Below are 18,465 nucleotides of genomic sequence, written 5' to 3' on the forward strand. Positions count from 1 at the left end.
ACATGTATCGTCAACATTGTTCAAACAAGCACTTTGCTATATTAAATGTGAAGGGAAAACATATTTCAAGTAATGTTTAAAATTGCCGTAGCATAGGCCTAAGTAAAAAGAAAATGAATTATAACTAATTATAATATTTAAAAGCATTTTTCCCAGTTTAGTTCAGAAACCATAAAGTGATGTATGTCCCATAGTTCAATCAAGCTCTGTAGTTAATCATAATTATAAAAATATGATGAAACTCTTCCTTTAAGGGATCTAAAATGAGCGTTTATTGCGTTTCGACAGTATTTTTGTGGGACATGAGAGCACCTCAGACCTATCGAATTGCATTCTGAATACGAAGCATGTCTTTCTGATATCAAATAATTTTCATTTTTGAAAATCACAATATAATAAATTTTATGACAAATTATAAAAAATTGATATTTTTCACATTTTTGATATATAACAGTCCTCGAAGTAAATTATATAAATCTAATGATATATTCTTAAAGTGTATGTAGCAGGAGGAAAGCCGACGGTCAATTGAAAATTTTGACCTTTCATATTGAAGATATGGATTTTTTCCCAAAAAGACCTAATTTTTTTGGTGTTTTGGGAAAAAAATCCATATCTTCAATACGAAAGGTCAAAATTTTCAATTGATCGTCGGCTTTTCATCCCACCTACATACACTTTAAGTATCAATCCTCAGATTTATAAAGTTTACTTCAAGTACTGTTAAATATCAAAAATATCAATTTTTAATGATTTGCCATAAAATGTGTATTAAATTGCGAATTTCAGAAAATCAAAATTATTTGATATCAGAATGACATTCTTCGTATTCAGAATGTAATTCGATATGTCTGATGTGCTCTAATGTCCAAAAACTAATACTGTCCAAACGTTCATACCCCAGCCCTTAAGTTAATGCTACTTCTTCTTACGATAAGTCTTTTTTTTTATTTTTTGTATTTTTAATTGTATAATGTATCGTACAAGAATAAAACTGAATGACCACAGTCAAAACAAGAAATTAAATAGCTAAGCATATTTCACAGTCAACTTATAAACATATCATTCACATCACAACCTGTTTATAGTTACACCCATTTTCATTTGGGGGCACCGACCAAGATTGGGGGCACCGGGTCTGATTGGTGGGCACCTGGTCTGACTGGGGGCACAAGCCGTTTTCCGGCCATTTTCCTTTCTGATTTTTTTTTAAATTTCAGATCGATTGGGAGGCACGTGCCCCCCACCCCCGTGCCACTATGACGCTACGCCACTGGATTAACAGACATGTTAAAGTGTTAATATTGCTAACACCCGAACGTGTTAAGCGACGTTTAAACATAGGCCTATTTTAATGCGTTCGTGTGTTTAAAACAATATTAACATGTTACATTGGTATTCGTATTTGCAAGCATTAATATGTTTAATGAACGCTGTATAATTCTCATTACAAGCATTACCCATTAAAACATTTGTGTGTTTATTCTGTGTTACATAGGGCTACACGCTTTTTTTCTGCTTCAACGTGGACGTAGGGCCTATAGGCCTATATCAGTATACATGAAAATGCGTATAATTTCAAATTGAATTCCTTTTCGCTAATTAGATTGTCAATGCATGAAATTGAAAATAGGATTTAGAACATTTCGCAGTCCCTCGTGCATCTTTGGTGAAATTGATTGCCTATTTCTTTAAATTAGACGTCTAATGGTGAAATTGAAACATTCGAGAACGAAATTGAATTCACAATAATGAATTGTTCTGATCATGCATTAATTTGATTGAACTAAAATTAAATCGATTGCTCATAATGCCAAAAAGAAATCGGGATTCGTTGCAATCATTCAATCTTGCGCGAAAACGAATGACACTTTTATTAAATCGAACGCACAAGTTGCGAAATTGGCCAGGAAAACCTATAATATGGGAGCGAGACAAAGAGGACCATACAACCACGTTTGAAATATATATATATAATGATGTAAAATGAGAAAAAAACAAAAATTAAAAAAAGAGAAAAAAAGAAAATAAAGAAATAACGAAAGAAAGAAAACAAAATAAAGAAAATAAAGAAATATGAAACATGTAAAAATGGAAAGATAAACAGAAAGAATGAAAGACAGAAAGAAAAAGAAAATATGCAGGCCTACTTCTATATACATGCTTTATGTTAAAGACGAAATTAAATGACCCGAATATGAAAAGATTTGATCAAAGACGAAATATATTTACACGTTAAGTTGACAACCCATACATTGGACGAAATTTAAATACATTTGGACGAAATTAAATGAACATTGTATGAATATGTTTGATCAAAATATGAATATATTTGACCAAAGACGAAATTTAAGTTTACAAATAGACACTTCAAAATTTTATGGACGAATTCAAACTTAACGGCATATTAAATATAACGAAAAATGTGCTAAATTAACTGAGAAAACCTATATTTTTGCAAACATTTTTGGCCAAATATTTTGTCAACACTTAAATAACATTATGTTAAAATATTTGCACCCAGCAAACACAGAAATGTTCTGAAGATGTTTTTTACAAAACGTTTTAATAACATTTAAATTTCGGGTTATATAAAGGTCGTGAAAACATTTTAAAAACGTTATTGTAAATATTTTGGGCAAACATTTTTTGCAAAATATTTTTTCAACCCCAAAATAACATTATGTTTAGAATGATTTGTACCAAGTTTTCAAAAATATTTTTGGAATGTTATTAAAACGTTTTTATACCCTTTAAATAACCCGACATTTAAATGTTTTCTGTAAAACATTTGTGTTTGCTGTGCAGTAAATTACCAACAAACGTTTTATACCATTAATGTACCCTTTATATAACCCGACATTTAAACGTTTTCTGACAACCTTTTGCGAATGATGTCGAAAACGTTTTGTGTTTGCTGGGGGTTTAACGATTCGTTGCTGAAAAAATACAAAAAACACAAAAGTCTACAAGAACACTTTGATGCAAAGCATTAGGGAGTGTTCATAAATACTTTGGTGGGGTTGGAAAAGTTGGAACCTCTGACGTCAAATTTGTTTTGATCCCCCCTAAAATCAAAAAAAAAATATACATCATTAACAGTGGCATAGATTTCTATTTGACATTGGGGTTGGAGAAAAATTCCAGTGAATCCAGCACCTTTTGCCGACAAAATAAGTTTATGGTATAAACTGGTGTAATATAGTACAAAACTGGAATTAATTTGCGCGAAGCGCCAAGAAATTGGCACTTTTTAGTTTAAAATGACCAAATATGGGGTTAATTTTGGTTACAACGCTTGGGCACGCACCTGCCCTCCCCGGCAAAAGTCCCAGCTACGCCTAGTCCGATTGCTCTGACTGATATTCTGACTGATATTGTCGAAGTGACGTAATAAATTCAAATACAATTTTGACTATATCGCTCTGCACTACAAGCAGGTTGCAATTGTCGAAGTGACGTAATAAATTGGCTTAACTACCATAGCAATTATACTTGAGATGAATACAATTTTGACTATATCGCTCTGCACTACAAGCAGGTTGCACTCATCGTGTAAGCCTATGTCTGCAATCATAGATTGCAATCAAAAATTGGCACTTTTTAGTTTAACATGACCAAATATGGGGTAATTTTGGTTAGAAACCCATATACAGACGTCAACATTGTATGGACCATGATTAAAATATTAGGTTGATTTATCCCCCCCCCCCTCCCATATCCCCCGGGATCTACCCCTATGGTCATTAATTCATTAGCTAAAAAATACCGTTTTTTTGGAGTTATTACTCATTGGAGTCATAGTGTTACATCCAAATTGTAAAGTGCGCACATTTTGTTGATTTGTAGCTTGAGATTACAAAATTGAATATTTAAAATTCAATTTTGGAATGTACATGCCTTCTCGTACATTTTACCCCGGAATTTTACCTCAATTTTTCTTCCCCCTATTAAGGACCCATTTTAGGACCCAAAATTTTTTGATCCCCCCATATTTTAAATATTTTAAATATATACTACTGACGCTACTCCATAGATATGGAGCTGCTGTGCATTGAGCCCCCGGTAAAATTTTCAATTTGCACGCCAAAACTTGTTAGCTGCCCTTTCGGCATGCCAAAAATTGAACATGCCAAATTTTTGGGATCCCAATTTGCAAACCTTAAATGGTCTAGATATATGTTACGAGCGCAGCGAAGCTGGAAAATTTGCATATTGCGCTTCCATACTGTTTTCCTAAGACTTTTATAGAGCGTTTGATTAATTGAATGTGTGCTAAAATCGCCTGCCCCCCCCTCTCGCTTGCCAAAATTGCTTACTCCCCGTTTTGGCTCGCCAAAAATTTCTTGCCCGACAATTTTACCCTCCCCCAGGGCTCATAATTATTGCACCCCCCCCGTGTTTGAGGTGCCAAATATTTGTCCCCTAGTACACATGCAAGATTTTAAGGACCCAAAATTTAAAACCTTAGCCTACTTGAGTGTATACATGTTGAGGGGCCAAGTGGACTTACGGTCTTCTTGCGCTCAGGTCTTCAATTGGGTATCCCGAATCATTTCATTGAAATTCTGGGGCCAATTTTTTTTATTAATTTCTAAAAACTAGATTAAAAAATATCTAGGAGCCGCTTTTTTATTTTTTGAATTTTGACCAACTTTCAGAAATGTGCACCAAAAATGGTAAAAAAAAACCCTGATTTTTGCCCAAATTTCAAATATGTTTGTTGAAATTGGTATATCATAAGCTTTACAATGATAGGCCTATATCATTTGACTTCAAACGATATTCAGAAGCGGAGTTATGGCTTGTTCAACTTTGCTCCTTCAGTAAAAGGGTACATTATTTTGGTGCTGCAATATTTCTTTTTCTACATTGCTGGTATTAAATATTAAATTGTGATAATTGGCGGTCACTTCAAATCATCCCCAAGTCAACGAGGCTCAGGAATGTCCTCTCATTGTTAATTGTTGGTTAACCCACCACTTGAACAGGATTTAGCCATAGCATATTTACTATAAGTATAAGCTTATTATCCTCTTCAATAATAGGATTAAAGATTGATGTGCGGACTGGACTGAAATGAGAAACTTGTAGGACAATTATTGGATACATTATGAATACAAGCTTGATGCACATTTTACACCGTAACTCGGAATACAATTTAGGGAATTTACGGCTCGTTTGTGCTGCCGGGTCACATTTGACCTTTAACCTTGGTTAACCTCAGGTTGACTTTTTCATTCTCCCCTTTTATCAAGGATGATTTGCACCAAGTTCAAGCCCATTCTGGTCCATTTCAACATTTGACCTTTGACCTCGGGTAAACTCATGTTGACTTTTTCATGCTCACCTCACATCAATGATTCTTTGCACCAAGTTTAAGCCTATTTTAACATTTGACCTCTGACCTCTGGTGCCCTGAGGTTGACCTTTTCATGTTCCCCTCATATCAAGGATGCTTTGCACCAAGTTTAAGCCCAATCGGGCCCATTTTAAAATTGACCTCATTTGACCTTTGACATCGGGTAACCTCATGTTGACCTTCTCATGATTTTTTTATATCAAGGATGATTTGCACCAAGTTTATTCTCCATTCTCCTACATATCACAGTACCTTCAATGTACATATGACGATTTTGCACATTTTCCGTGGTTTAAAATTCTTAATTTTTCGAGTTATGGTGTTATATAATATATCGGAGCATGTTGAAAATTTCTACCAAATCGACAAAAATCCATTCACATATTCATTTGTACAAAATTGAACAGGCTAAGGTCATGTGTATAATGAATATTAGGGTAATATCTCACTGGTCTTTTCTTGTTATTCCTTAAACCAATGACCATGACAAACGGACGGACAAAAATTTAATGCGTTAAAAAGGAAACGATCGGTGACACCGACGGTAAAAAATCTTTCAAACTTTTGTCCCTATTTATACAAAATTGAACAGGCTAAGGTCACGTCTATAAATGAACGTCAGGGTAATATCTCAGTAGTTATTTCGTGTATATTGTTCCTAAATTCAATGACCGTGAAACAAGGACAGATAATTATATTCCTTTATTATAAATTCAGGTTTACAATTTGGCAGATAATTTTCTCTATCACTTTCATATTCTCCATATTAAACAATCAATAAATGTTAAATAAATGTTGGTATTTATACAGCGCCTTTCACATGTGAACATGTACCAAAGCGCTTTACATTTATTCCGCCGTCATTAGAATATGTCAGCTGCCATACAATGCCCAAGGCATGCTCATACCTTTGGGCGGCGCTCAATGGACAGTATTCATAACAGCTCCCCATTTCACACCTGGGTGGAGAGGAGTAATCGAGATAAAGTGCCTTACTCAAGGGCACAACACGATGGCGTCGCCGGGGGCTCGAACCCGCAACCTTCCGATTATGAGTCCTAGCCCGTTCCGCTCGGCCACCGTGCTCCCTATAGCTTTTACAAGCAGCATTCCACGGTTCCTGCTCTTCTAGATATCTACAACAAAATTTTCCTCAACTCTTGCTCTCAATAATTTACACCACTGTCATCTTCCTTGAAATAGCCAAAATGAGGACAATAATATTGTGGTCTAAACCCGGGCAAAAGGAAGTTGCACATTTGGTCATTTTCCCCCAGGATTTCGACCCTAGTCAGTTTGGCAACTTGTAATATAGAATACCAGCAACCCAACGTGTTTTATGAGCCGTTTTTACTTGAATTCAGCTAACGCAGGTAGACCCGGCAACATCGCTCATTATTATAATACGTGTAATACGCGTGAAGTTTCTTTTGTCTACGCCCGCGCTATTTGCGCTATTTTTAGTTTGCTTACGCGATACCTGACTTAGCGTCGATCCCCATGGGCAACATGCCACATGAACCACGTCATGAAGTGTGTCGCCATTACTATGGTTGGGAAATCCCGGTTTTTCGACGAGCACCAACAAATTCGATTGTCGTAGTTTTTTCAATCGAGAAAACCAGGTTTTTCGAATTCGATGTTCATAGATAATCAGGTTTATCGACCGTGAAACTTGGTTTTTCGCCGATAAACTTAGTTTTTCAATTCGATTGTCATAGTTTTTGAAAAAACCAGGTTTATCGACCAGGTTTATAAACAAGGTTTATATGGCAATCGAATTTGAAAAACTTGTTTTTTTATTGAAAAACCAGGTTCATCAGTGAAAAACCAAATTTATCGGCGACAAAACATGTTTCTCCGCCGATAAACCTGGTTTTTCACCGATAAACCTGGTTTTTCGATTGAAAAACTGTTTTTTCACTGGTTTATCGACGAAAATCCAGGTATTTCTGTTCTATTGTGCAATATACTTGCCATTATACGTATGCAAAATGTATTTTGATCTATAGTAGAGCAGCCAAAGTTTCTAAGGGTGTACACATCATGGTAGAAAAAAATCCACTACCATCTGGTGATAGGTACACCCAGGCGGGTCAACACCTGGGTGGATGTAGAATTTTATTTTCCAAAGTGGTGCAATTTTTGTTACACTCTAAAATGTGTAAAACATTGCCAAATGTACGTAAATTATAAAATAAATAAATTACTTATGTACATTCTATATATAAAGATAGAAATCCGTCATCTTATTCCTATTCCAACGTATTGAGCCACCGTAGGGTAGTTGGAGCAGCCACCCTCTTCTATCGTATGTTCTATAAGGAGGCCCCTGAGCTGATGCCAGACAAGAAGGTTAATGTTGTCCTTTATTGCTCAGTAGAGGGTTAATCATGGTTAATATTGTCCTTTATTGCTAAGTAGAGGGTTAATGTTCCCTGCCTTCATGAAAAACAAATCATTGATCACCATAAACACTAGTCCAACAAAAATCTGTAAATATTCCCATATTCATGGATCACATTTATTGTGGCACGAAATCCATGATTGAGAAACTCCAAGGTCCTGGTGGCAAATTTGCACCCAACAGGCGATACAGTACAGCAAAGATATAAAATAATTTTTGTTATCAAACCCAACAATTTGTTGTGTTTTTTGGACAACAGATAAATGTTTAATTAATGTCTTAATTACTCTCTGGGAACAAATTTTGTGGTAAATGATTTTGGTGCAAATGTTGCTCCGTAGTTTCCTTCCAAGGTAACAGGTGATGCATCATCTGGTTTGACAAGTGAATATCGGTGAAGTAGATGGGCGAAAAAGATGAAAATCTCCATTTTTGCCAAGGTCTCACCAATGCAGATACGTCGGCCTGAACAAATAATAATAATAATAATAATAATAATAATAATAATAATAATAATAATAATAATAATAATAATAATAATAATAATAATAATAATAATAATAATAATAATAATAATAATAATATTTCAAAAATTGTTGTGATGAAAAGACATAATTATTAAGAAGTTCTTGGTTATCATTCATAAACACATTGCAACCACTTTCTACAAGCTAGGGGTAGAGCTTTGGGGAAATAACAAAATATTAGTGGGCCTCCCCGATTTGATGATGTGTTGACAAACACTTTGCAAATCTTTTGTAATTTTACATAGAAATGAATGTTAAAAAAATAACACAATAACAAAAAATAAGGACCTCTCATCGATTTTCGAAAAAGTCCGGACGATATACATGTACATGTTATTTTTGTTACTTGGCCTAATAATAATTCCATATAATGATAACATCAAGTTAATAAAACTACAAAGTGAGGAACCCTGACAAATTTCAGTGTGATGGAATATGTTGTCTTTTCGATATGTGAAATCTTATCAATACATTAGAAAATATTGAATAAGAAGATTATCAAAAATTGACAGCATAATCTCAAAATATAAATGTTTATCATTTGATCATGTCGTTATATTTTATTTTTTTGTAATGCACCATTACAGAACTTACAGAGAAACCGAAATTCAATAATCTTTTGTTCTTTTATTACTTACCAACTCCAAAAGGACACACTTCCTCCTTTTCAAAATATCCATGTTCATTAATAAATCTTTCAGGTTTGAATCGGTCAGGCTCCGGGAACACTTTTGGATCTTTCATCACGGCGAATATGTTTGAGACGATGGTAGCACCTTTCGGAATACGGTACCCATAGAGTGTGGTATCGGCACTGGCCGTGTGGAAATCACTTAGTGGTGCCAATACTGCATGTCGTTGTATCTCCAGGAGAGTAGCCCTGGTGTATGGTAGCTGAGCTTGATCTGAAATTCGTGGAAGTCGATTACGGCCAACAACTGAATCTATTTCTCTCTGAATCTTCTCCTGGATATCTGGATGCGCCATCATGTATAAACAACACCAATCTAAGGTCGTTGTTGATGTAGTAGTTCCACCTAAGAACACGTTGTACAACCCAGCTCGCATGTTATCCTTTTTGAGATATGAAAATGGGTCATCAGTTTTCGGCGTCTCTTTCATCGTTTTCAAATAAACGTCTATAAAATCCTTTGGATTTTCGGCGTCGAAATCTTGTGTGTGTTCTTCAATAAGTGTGTCAACAAAATCATAGATTTTTTGAACAAGATTCAACATTTCGTCAGCGTCTTTGGTTGGGTAGTATTTTGGAAGAAATACTGACCACATGCCTGACCCCAGAAGATGCATAATGCGATTATTCATATTAGTAAGATTGCGAAAATTGTCATCATTATAATCATGACGCTTTCCAAATACGACATTAAATAATATATTGGACACACTTATGATCAAGAAGTGATGTGGGTTACACGGACTGCCTTTGAGGGCGTCTAACTCTTCCAACAGCGCCATAGATTCTGCTTCAATGTTAGCGTGAAAGCTGTGCTTCCCCATGCCAAATCCTCGAAAGGCTGCGAGAGTAAACTTCCTGAATTCAACCATGTGTTTATAAGAATGAACTGCAAGAATAATGATAAAATAAGATACAATTAATTTCTTCAAATCGTTCTTTACAAGAATCTTTTTCTTACAATAGTAGCCTGTGTTTTAATAATGCTGGTCACCAAACGATAAATAGACCTTACAATGTTTGTGATATTACACTCAAATAACAAACTTTGGCACCTGGTTAAACATCTCCTTAATTTGATTCAATCTTTTTAGCTTGACAAATCCATTAAGTGAGTACTCACGACTTTAGCTTTCGCCATCAGGGCTGATGGCTTGATCACAAGTGAATTGGTTCACTGCTTTTCCCGCGAAACGGCTTGTTGACATTTGCCGGAAGTGAAGATGTTTTTGTTTTGAGCAGTGGATCCTACACGTGATCGAGAGATACGAGACCGTCGTCGCGGTTGATTGCTTTGGCCTCCTTTTTACGAATGTAGATTGCTTCCCTAATTCTCCTGCTGAAGGCATTTGAGTTCTTGTGGAGTGTAGTTGTCCCTTCCCATTCTATGATATGGTTTTCTTGTGCATGTGGTCTGTAATGGCTGATTTGTGCTGTTCTGAGGTGGATTCTTTTCTGTTTGCTCTCGTGAACTTTCTTTCTGCAATAGTTTCAGAGTCCTTTTTATGCTCTTTTAGCCTTGTACCAAACTGTCGTCCAGTCTCCCTACATAAGACTTGTCGCATCCTCTGCAAGGAATATTATATACCACATCACTAGTCTGCTCAATGTCCTTCTTGTCCTTCGGGTGGACCAGCAGACTTTTCAGAGTGTTGGTGGGTCTCATGGCTGTGGAAATATTATGTTTCCTGAAGATTCTTTGTAGTTTCTCCGCCAAGCCTTCGACATAGGGTATGACTATCATGCCTTTAATAGATGGTGTGTCATCCTTCCTTTTCTGTCTAACTTTCGGTTGTTTGTCATTCATTTGCTGCTTCACTCTATCCAACGACCATTTGGGGTAGCCACATTCTCTTAGCGCTGTCCTGATCTTATTCTCCTCCTCTTTCTTCCCGGTCTTTCTTATCGTCTTCCTCTGTAACTATGTTCTCCATTCTATCCATCAAGTTTTTGGTGCAAGGGGCGCTGTGACTGAAAATTCAAGTACTGGTCCGTGTGTGTTTTTTATGGTATACCAGCAGTTTTACGGAGCCGTCTTCTTTGAGCACGATTAGCGTGCCCAGGAACGGGATCTTGCCCTGATCTTCTTCTTCGTTAACTGAATTCAAGTGGTCTGTGATTTTTTGAGTGCTGTCTCTCTGTATTATCTCTAGAACATCATCGACGTATCTTCTCCACATCTTCGGTTTGCAGTCAAGGTGCTGTAGCTACCGCTTCCTTCTCTACTTACTCCATAAACAAATTGGCGACGATTGCACTGACTGGGCTGCCCATCGCGTCCCCAAATATCTGCCTGTAAATTTGTCCCTTAAAACTGGACTATGTCGTGGTGAGGACGAACCGAAGAAGCTGGATGATGTCGTCAGCGCTCAATTTTGTCCTATCTTTAAGAGATTTGTCACTTTCAAGTCTGGCTTTGATAATGTCGAGTGATTTGTCGATTGGGGTGTTTGTAAAGAGGGATACGACATCGTGGGAGTTCAAAATATCACCATCATCTATCATTACTGCCGTCATCTCCTCTGCCAATGCCTTGGAATTAACCACATGGTGTTCGGACTTGCCGACTAACGGGGCGAGTATTTCTGCGAGAGCCTTGGAGATCTGATAATAGGCATGTCCACTAAAAATTGAAGTACTTTTAAATTGATTCAGACCTAACTTATTGGCTGGGAACTGATGAAAGAAATATTTTGGCGTTTAAATAATCTTAATCGGACGTTTCATCCCAGAGATATGGCCTTTCGAGTGTCACGGTTTTATATAGGGCTGCTAGAACATGTTAAAAAGTTAAAGTCCAAAAGGAATACTAACAGAAAGTGCAACTTTAAGGTACTTTTTCTTAATGTATTTATTAACTAGCTTATCCGGAACATTATATTTGCTTATAACAACATGAAAATAAGATCATCCTGAAAATTTAATCGATTTTGTTGACATACAAAAAAAAAGACCTCAAAACCCATGGTTTGTTTGGTGAAACCTCAAGCATGATCATAGATGGCCGCCATGGAAAATGTCTCCATAGAGGAGATGAACAATAAGTGCATTATTTCAAATGAAAAGCGGTAGTCTTAAACATTGTTCAATCTTTCAAGGTCAGCACATTTTATCTTCAAAAATTATTATATTTCATCATGGCATAAGTTTGGTAACATTAATCACTACCAATTTTGAGAAATTTGCTCCAACTCAAAGGTTATCTTTACTACATTGAGCAATACACTGTGTGTGCATTGAAGCCATGATGGATAGCATATGAAATAGACATGGTAGTGAGAAGTGCACGGGGAAGTGCATGATTTGAGATGGGCCGCGGTAGGCTTAAACATTCTTAAATTTCTTAACATCCTACACATTTTGTCTTCAAAAATAGTTAAATTTTATGAGTATGTAAGTTTGCTTGTCTGATTCACTCCAAATTCGGAGATAATTGCGTTTGAACACCTGATGCACGGAATGGTGTCACTTCAACCTGTTGTAGTTCTCATCTCATTAAATTTTTCATTAAAAAAGTTGATCTCTTCATGTAGGAAGGTCCTCTCTATTTACTGACCAAACAGGAAAAAGTTTGGTTAATGTTTTCCACAGGAATCAGGAATTTCTTGAAACACCCTGATATAGGCCTACATTTGGATCAAAACAAGTATGTACGCCATTTAACAGGCCTGGGATTTCTTGTATCGATCAGTTTCTCCATAGACAATACGTGTGTGAGTGCACGCACACAGTAAATGAAAAATCGTTCTAGTGGAAACTGTATTGACAGTGGGCATCCCTACTGATAAGCAATGGAGCCGGTATAATCAACTATGGGTCTTATGGGATTGCCAGGCTTGTGTATCTTGGTGGTACAATACATTCTGGGAGTGTTCTCTGCTGTTGGATAAAACATTCATATTGGCTCTCATTAATCTCATCCTCCGATTTTAGTCTCTTTAAGATCTCAACAAGTTTCCTTTTGTAAGCATGGGTAGGATCTTTACTTAGTTATCTCCTTAATTTGGTTTTAGGAGTTTCTATTCTGAATTTGGAAATAGTGTTAATGGTTTCAATGAAAAAGAGCTATGAGAGCTATGCTGGTTCACAAATGGTAAGTAACTTGGGACACCCTGTATTTAATATAATTACTTTGTATTATTTTACCTATCGAAAGCTGAATTTATACTACATCGCTGAGGGATAGCGATTGGTATTTAGCCAATGAGGGAGGGCGTGTTTTGTTGCGTTGGGAAGATCGCGCTACCTCATTGGTCAAAATTATACAATCGCTGGTCACTCAGCGATGGACCTTTAATGGAGATTCAGCCTTAATCGTACGCCTACTTACGAGAACTGCCCAACATTCGTTTTTCCAATTCATTATTGTGTCCTTTGTCGCTAAGTAGAGGGTTGTTGTTTCCTTCCTTCATGATAGAAAAATCGTTGATTACCACAAATACTAGTCCAAATAAGTCGAAACTGTAAATCTTCCCGTATTTCTGACCTAGTCGTGTTGCAAGCAGATGCATTTCTTCTTGTTTGTAAAACATAGACCACATCAGTTGTGGAACGAAACCTATTATTGGTAAACGCCATGGTCCTGGTGGCAAATTGCGTGGTCTTTGCTTCCACCAGGCGACCAAAAGAAATGATAACCCGAGCACCAAAACTGACTTCACATTCACTATATCATTAAAGTCTAGCGCCATTTTGAATAAAGACACTATAGAAATTTCAGTCGGAAATGAGTTTTCCATACACGCTGCCAATATATTAATAAGGCACAAAGTTCAAAGCACAGCGCAGTCTATTTACCCATGCATGCAAACCCACACATAAACGATGCACACATAATAAAAATTCCTTTAAAAAAGGAATGGGGCGCCCAATGTGAGTTTGGTCGTGATGTGGTGAATTAACGATGCACACATAAAAAGTGCACCACTCATACTATATATACTAGACAATTAAACATGCTGTTGACAATGTTTAAAGAAAGGTGGTCTGGGAAAAACGATTGAATTACAATTGAAGACCTGAGCGCAAGAAGACCGTAAGTCCACTTGGCCCCTCAACATGTATACACTAAAAGTTGCGTATAGTTTCGTATAGTTTGGTAATGTTTTATACATGTTCGGGGGCCAAAACAAATCTTTCACAACCTTTCATGATGTTTTCACCCTGGAACATGTATTAAACATTTTAAACTCCTTAAGAAACTATATACGTAACTTTAGTGTATACATGTTGAGGGGCCAAGTGGACTTGCTCTCAGGTCTTCAATTTAAAACTAGACATAGCTGTGGTATAAGACCACGAACACAGCCGTGTTGTGACCCCTTAATGACCTTTGACCCCAAATCTATGAATATACTATAGACATTGGCAAATGGCAATGTATGAGTGCATTTGGCATCACTCTGCCATATTATTTGTAGCAGAAGTGACATTTTGAAGGGTTTTCGTCCCCTTTATGACAGTTGACCCCAAATAAAAAAACACCTTGTTTACACTGGGTATAGGTAGCATCAATTCATGTGTGAATATGCCATCAATATGCTATGTTTTTCTTGGCTGATGAAAGGTATTTGGTTTTATACCAGAAGTGACCTCTTAATGATCTTTGACCTCAAATCTGTGTATGATTCATAGACACTGGGTAATAGCAATGCATGTGTGCAAGTTTCGTCACCGTTGTACGTGTGGGAGAAGTAACATTATGAAGGTATTTTGTTTTATACCGGAAGTGACCAATATACATTATTTAACACAATTATTCATCTAGCTAATTCAAATTCTTTGTCAAGACCAAAGGCTGACAGTTTCGCCAGAAACCTTCTGGCTTTCTGAAAGCGATTGATATTGTTAGTGATCCATCCACTTAGAGCGGGAATCCCAGCCAGATGTTATTGTTTTACCGGAAGTACTCCTGTCTCCAACGTTGTATAAATTTAATGATATGTACTTTAAAAAAAATATATGTAGCTGGGATGAAAAGCCGTCTATCATACCTTATGAAAATTTTGACCTTTCGTATTGAAGATATAGATTTTTCTTAAAAACACCAAAAAAATTACGTCTTTTGGAAAACAAAATCTATACCTTCAATAAGAAAGGTCAAAATTTTCCATTAATGGCCGACTTACACTTTAAGTAAATATCATTAGATTGATAAAGCTTACTTCGTTAAATATAAAAAATAAAAAAAGTATATAGTTGTATTATATCGCGAATTTCGAAAAAAAAATCCAAATTATTTGATAGCAGAAGGACATATTGCTGATGTGACAGCAGCGTCTTATTGAAGCGCATAAGATGTTTTGTGGGTCCGAGGTTGAAAAGAAGAAGATATGTAATCAGGTGAATGAGTGTGAAATGCTTTGAATGTCTGGAGAAGACTATTGAATTTTATCCTTTGGGCAACAGGCAACCAGTGGAGAGAGTGGAGAAGAGGAGAGGCATGACTGCGACTCTGTTGCCTGAAGATAAGGCGGGCAGATTTATTTTAGAGGACCTGAAGACGGTTTAGGTGGTTTTTTTATCAATACCACTGAAGAGTGAGTTACAGTAATCCAGTTTGGATCAAATGAGAGTGCGGACAATGTTATGGCAAGTGTCGGTATCTAAGTATTTACGGATACGATTGATATTTCGCAGCAGCCAGTTTATGGTACGAGATAAATTGATAATGTGATCAGCCATTGTCATGGAGTAATCAAAAATAACACCCAGGTTACGAATGCAAGGGGAAGACGGACTTTCCTGATTACCAAGATGAAGGGTGAGATATTGATATTGATTGAGTTTCAATCTATTTCTGAGCATCCATGCCTCAGATCATTAGCGTACTGGCTCAACTTAAATAATGTACAAGCAGCATCGCCGTGACAATTCGGATCAAAGATTGTATATAATTATCTGAACAACGTCAGCGTAAATATGGTAAAGAAGATGATGGCTCTAAATGATTTGAACAACTCTCCAGGTGTAGTACGTATAAGCCTGTGGACCGATGACTGAGCTCTGGGGGACCCCATAAATGAAGATTTCATCGTCAGAAAAAAATCCATCTATATAAACTCTACCAGTCCTACTCTCCAGATATGTCTTGAACCAGTTTTGCACCTTAGCCTTGATACCGAAATCACCAGCGAGCCGTTCCAGAAGGATATCGTCATCCACGGTATCAAAAGCTGCTGAAAGATCTAATATCATGAGTAGAACGGCCCGCTGGTTGTCGATCGCCCTAAGCATGTCATTCTGGAGACAGGTAAGCGCAGTCTCAGTGCTGTGTGAAACCTTGTAGGTGACTGGTACGGATCCGACAACTCATTGGCGTTGATGTAATTGGATACCTGAGTAGAAACCACCTTTTCAATAAGTTTGCCCACAAACGGCAAGTTTGAAACGGGGAGATAGTTGCTTAACTGGTGTTACTACTGCTTTACTAAGCTCTGCAGGAAAAACACTTGAAGAGAGGGAAGCGTTGACAATGGTAGTCAGAATATGAGTACCGGTCTCAAGATGTTGTTTGACCAACCATGGGGGTATGGGATCAAGAGGACAACTTTTGGTGGGACACTTGGCTATGATTTTACACAGATCGTCTTCAGTAATAAGTTGGAATTCAAATAGGTTACATGAAACAACAGATTGATTTTCATTACATGATACAACAGATTGATTCTCATGAGATGTGGCAAAGTTACTGCTACAATGATCATACATATCAAGTTCACACCTTATCTTATTTAGCTTGCCAACAAAATATTCACAAACATTATTAGCAAGTTAATATCAGCAACATTAAGGGGCTGTGCAATAATCATGATCCCTGGGGAGGGTAAAATTGGGGGGAGGCAAGACATTTTTGGCGAGCCGAAGGGAGGGGCAAGCAATTTTTGGCGGACCGAGAGGGGGAAAGCGATTTTGGCAGGCCGAGGGGGGGGGCAAGCGATTTTAGGCGGGCCGTTCGGAAATTTTACCCCTGGGGGCTCATAATTATTGCACAGCCCCTAAGCAGTTCATTGACTGTTTTCTAAATGTCCTTAGAGCTACATGTACAGTCTGCAAATTTATTTTTATAAAAATTGGATTTTTGTCTAACAATACCATCGGCAGCAGCACACTTTCTCTGCAAGATCAGTAGCAAAAATTTGGTGGGCTAAATGTTTTGGAAATCATAACTCTTGTTACATCAAGAACACAATTTATCATAAGATGGTCAGAGTAGTAAGCAGGATTTACATCCCATTCCCTGACTTCCCTGTCTCATCGTCCTTAACACATTATGACACCACTTTTGTACATAGTCAGAATGTCCCAAATTTGCATGTGCGCCTTCGTAGTCCGTGTTACAAAATATGGCTCAGTAGTTCTGGGGTGAATTCAATGCTAGCACTTATGCCTGTATTTTCCGACGCCGGTATGCACATACCCATCCCTTCTAAAGTTGAGTGCTCCTCAGTGTGTAAAAATCAGCTAAAAAGCAGCTATACTTTGATCAGCTCGTAATCGACGGGAATTATTTATAGGCTTTTATCACTACGCCGAAAGGTAGACCTACCGTAAACGTTCGCCTAATGGCGCTTTTGGATTCTTAGAAATGTGAGAGCGCCATCCTTGTAAAATCTCAACAGCATTAAGGATACGTGTATGTTAAATTGAGCAACCTGGACATAATGCCTCAGAAAAAAATATCGTGACATGACCCAATACTTTAGGTCACTAGGTTAGCTGCTAGAGCAGCAAATGTTTTGGGGTTTCTTCAGGTATTCTTTCTCAAAGTGCCATTGGACTTGATTTGTAAATCGATTCATACGTTATACCTAACTCATTTTGGTAAATCTTTTTATAACATTGTAATTTCTTCATATTTTTTAAATATTCTTCAGTTCAAAATTACACCCTTCTATTTTCTGACCCGTTAGCTCAGTCGGTAGAGGATGCACCTTGAATGGTGAATGGTACTTGTTCGAATCTTGATTTCTGCCCCCACTTTTATGTGAAGAAGGGTCAAGAAATGTTTTTGGATTTTGTCCCCATTTTACGAACGAATATTGTGAATTTTTTTGAATTTAATTTTAATTTTCTAATTTTTTTAAGATAAATATGCACTGCGAACAAACGGCAACAAAAACCGCTGACAAAATTTGCTCCACCTGCTACCTATCAATGCGTGATATATTCCACTACATTTAACAGTTAAATGACCTTAGAAAAATAGAACGACCTCAATGTTTCAAACTGTGTAACTACATTACTTTATTCATTTATGCATTATAAATGATCAGCTATTTTTTCTTTTCTCAAAAGGATCGAACCCAAGTAGATCAGACCATTGATCATATAACTATCAGACCACGAAGTAGTTACGTAACTCCGTGATGGTATCGGAACCAAGCACTGTTTGTATGGCGATCATTACGATCACGCTATTTTGGTATGCCTTTTTTGTGTACTGAATGTTTCGATCGTGGTTCATTGCTTAAGCGCG

General features: G+C 37.0%; 1 protein-coding gene across 1 annotated transcript; it reads right to left on the reverse strand.

The window, feature by feature from the left end:
- Positions 1 to 7,310: 7,310 nt before the first annotated feature.
- On the reverse strand, positions 7,311 to 13,751 carry LOC140156850 (cytochrome P450 2J4-like). The gene is made up of 3 exons (XM_072179844.1): positions 13,318 to 13,751; positions 8,935 to 9,876; positions 7,311 to 8,234 (listed from the first exon to the last, which is right to left on the reverse strand). The coding sequence occupies exons 1-3, from the start codon at positions 13,724 to 13,726 to the stop codon at positions 8,053 to 8,055; spliced, it is 1,533 nt and encodes a 510-aa protein (XP_072035945.1). The 5' UTR covers positions 13,727 to 13,751; the 3' UTR covers positions 7,311 to 8,052.
- Positions 13,752 to 18,465: the final 4,714 nt, after the last annotated feature.

The sequence above is a fragment of the Amphiura filiformis genome, chromosome 7 (assembly GCF_039555335.1).
Source record: "Amphiura filiformis chromosome 7, Afil_fr2py, whole genome shotgun sequence".
In the NCBI taxonomy this organism is placed as follows: Eukaryota; Metazoa; Echinodermata; class Ophiuroidea; order Amphilepidida; family Amphiuridae; genus Amphiura; species Amphiura filiformis.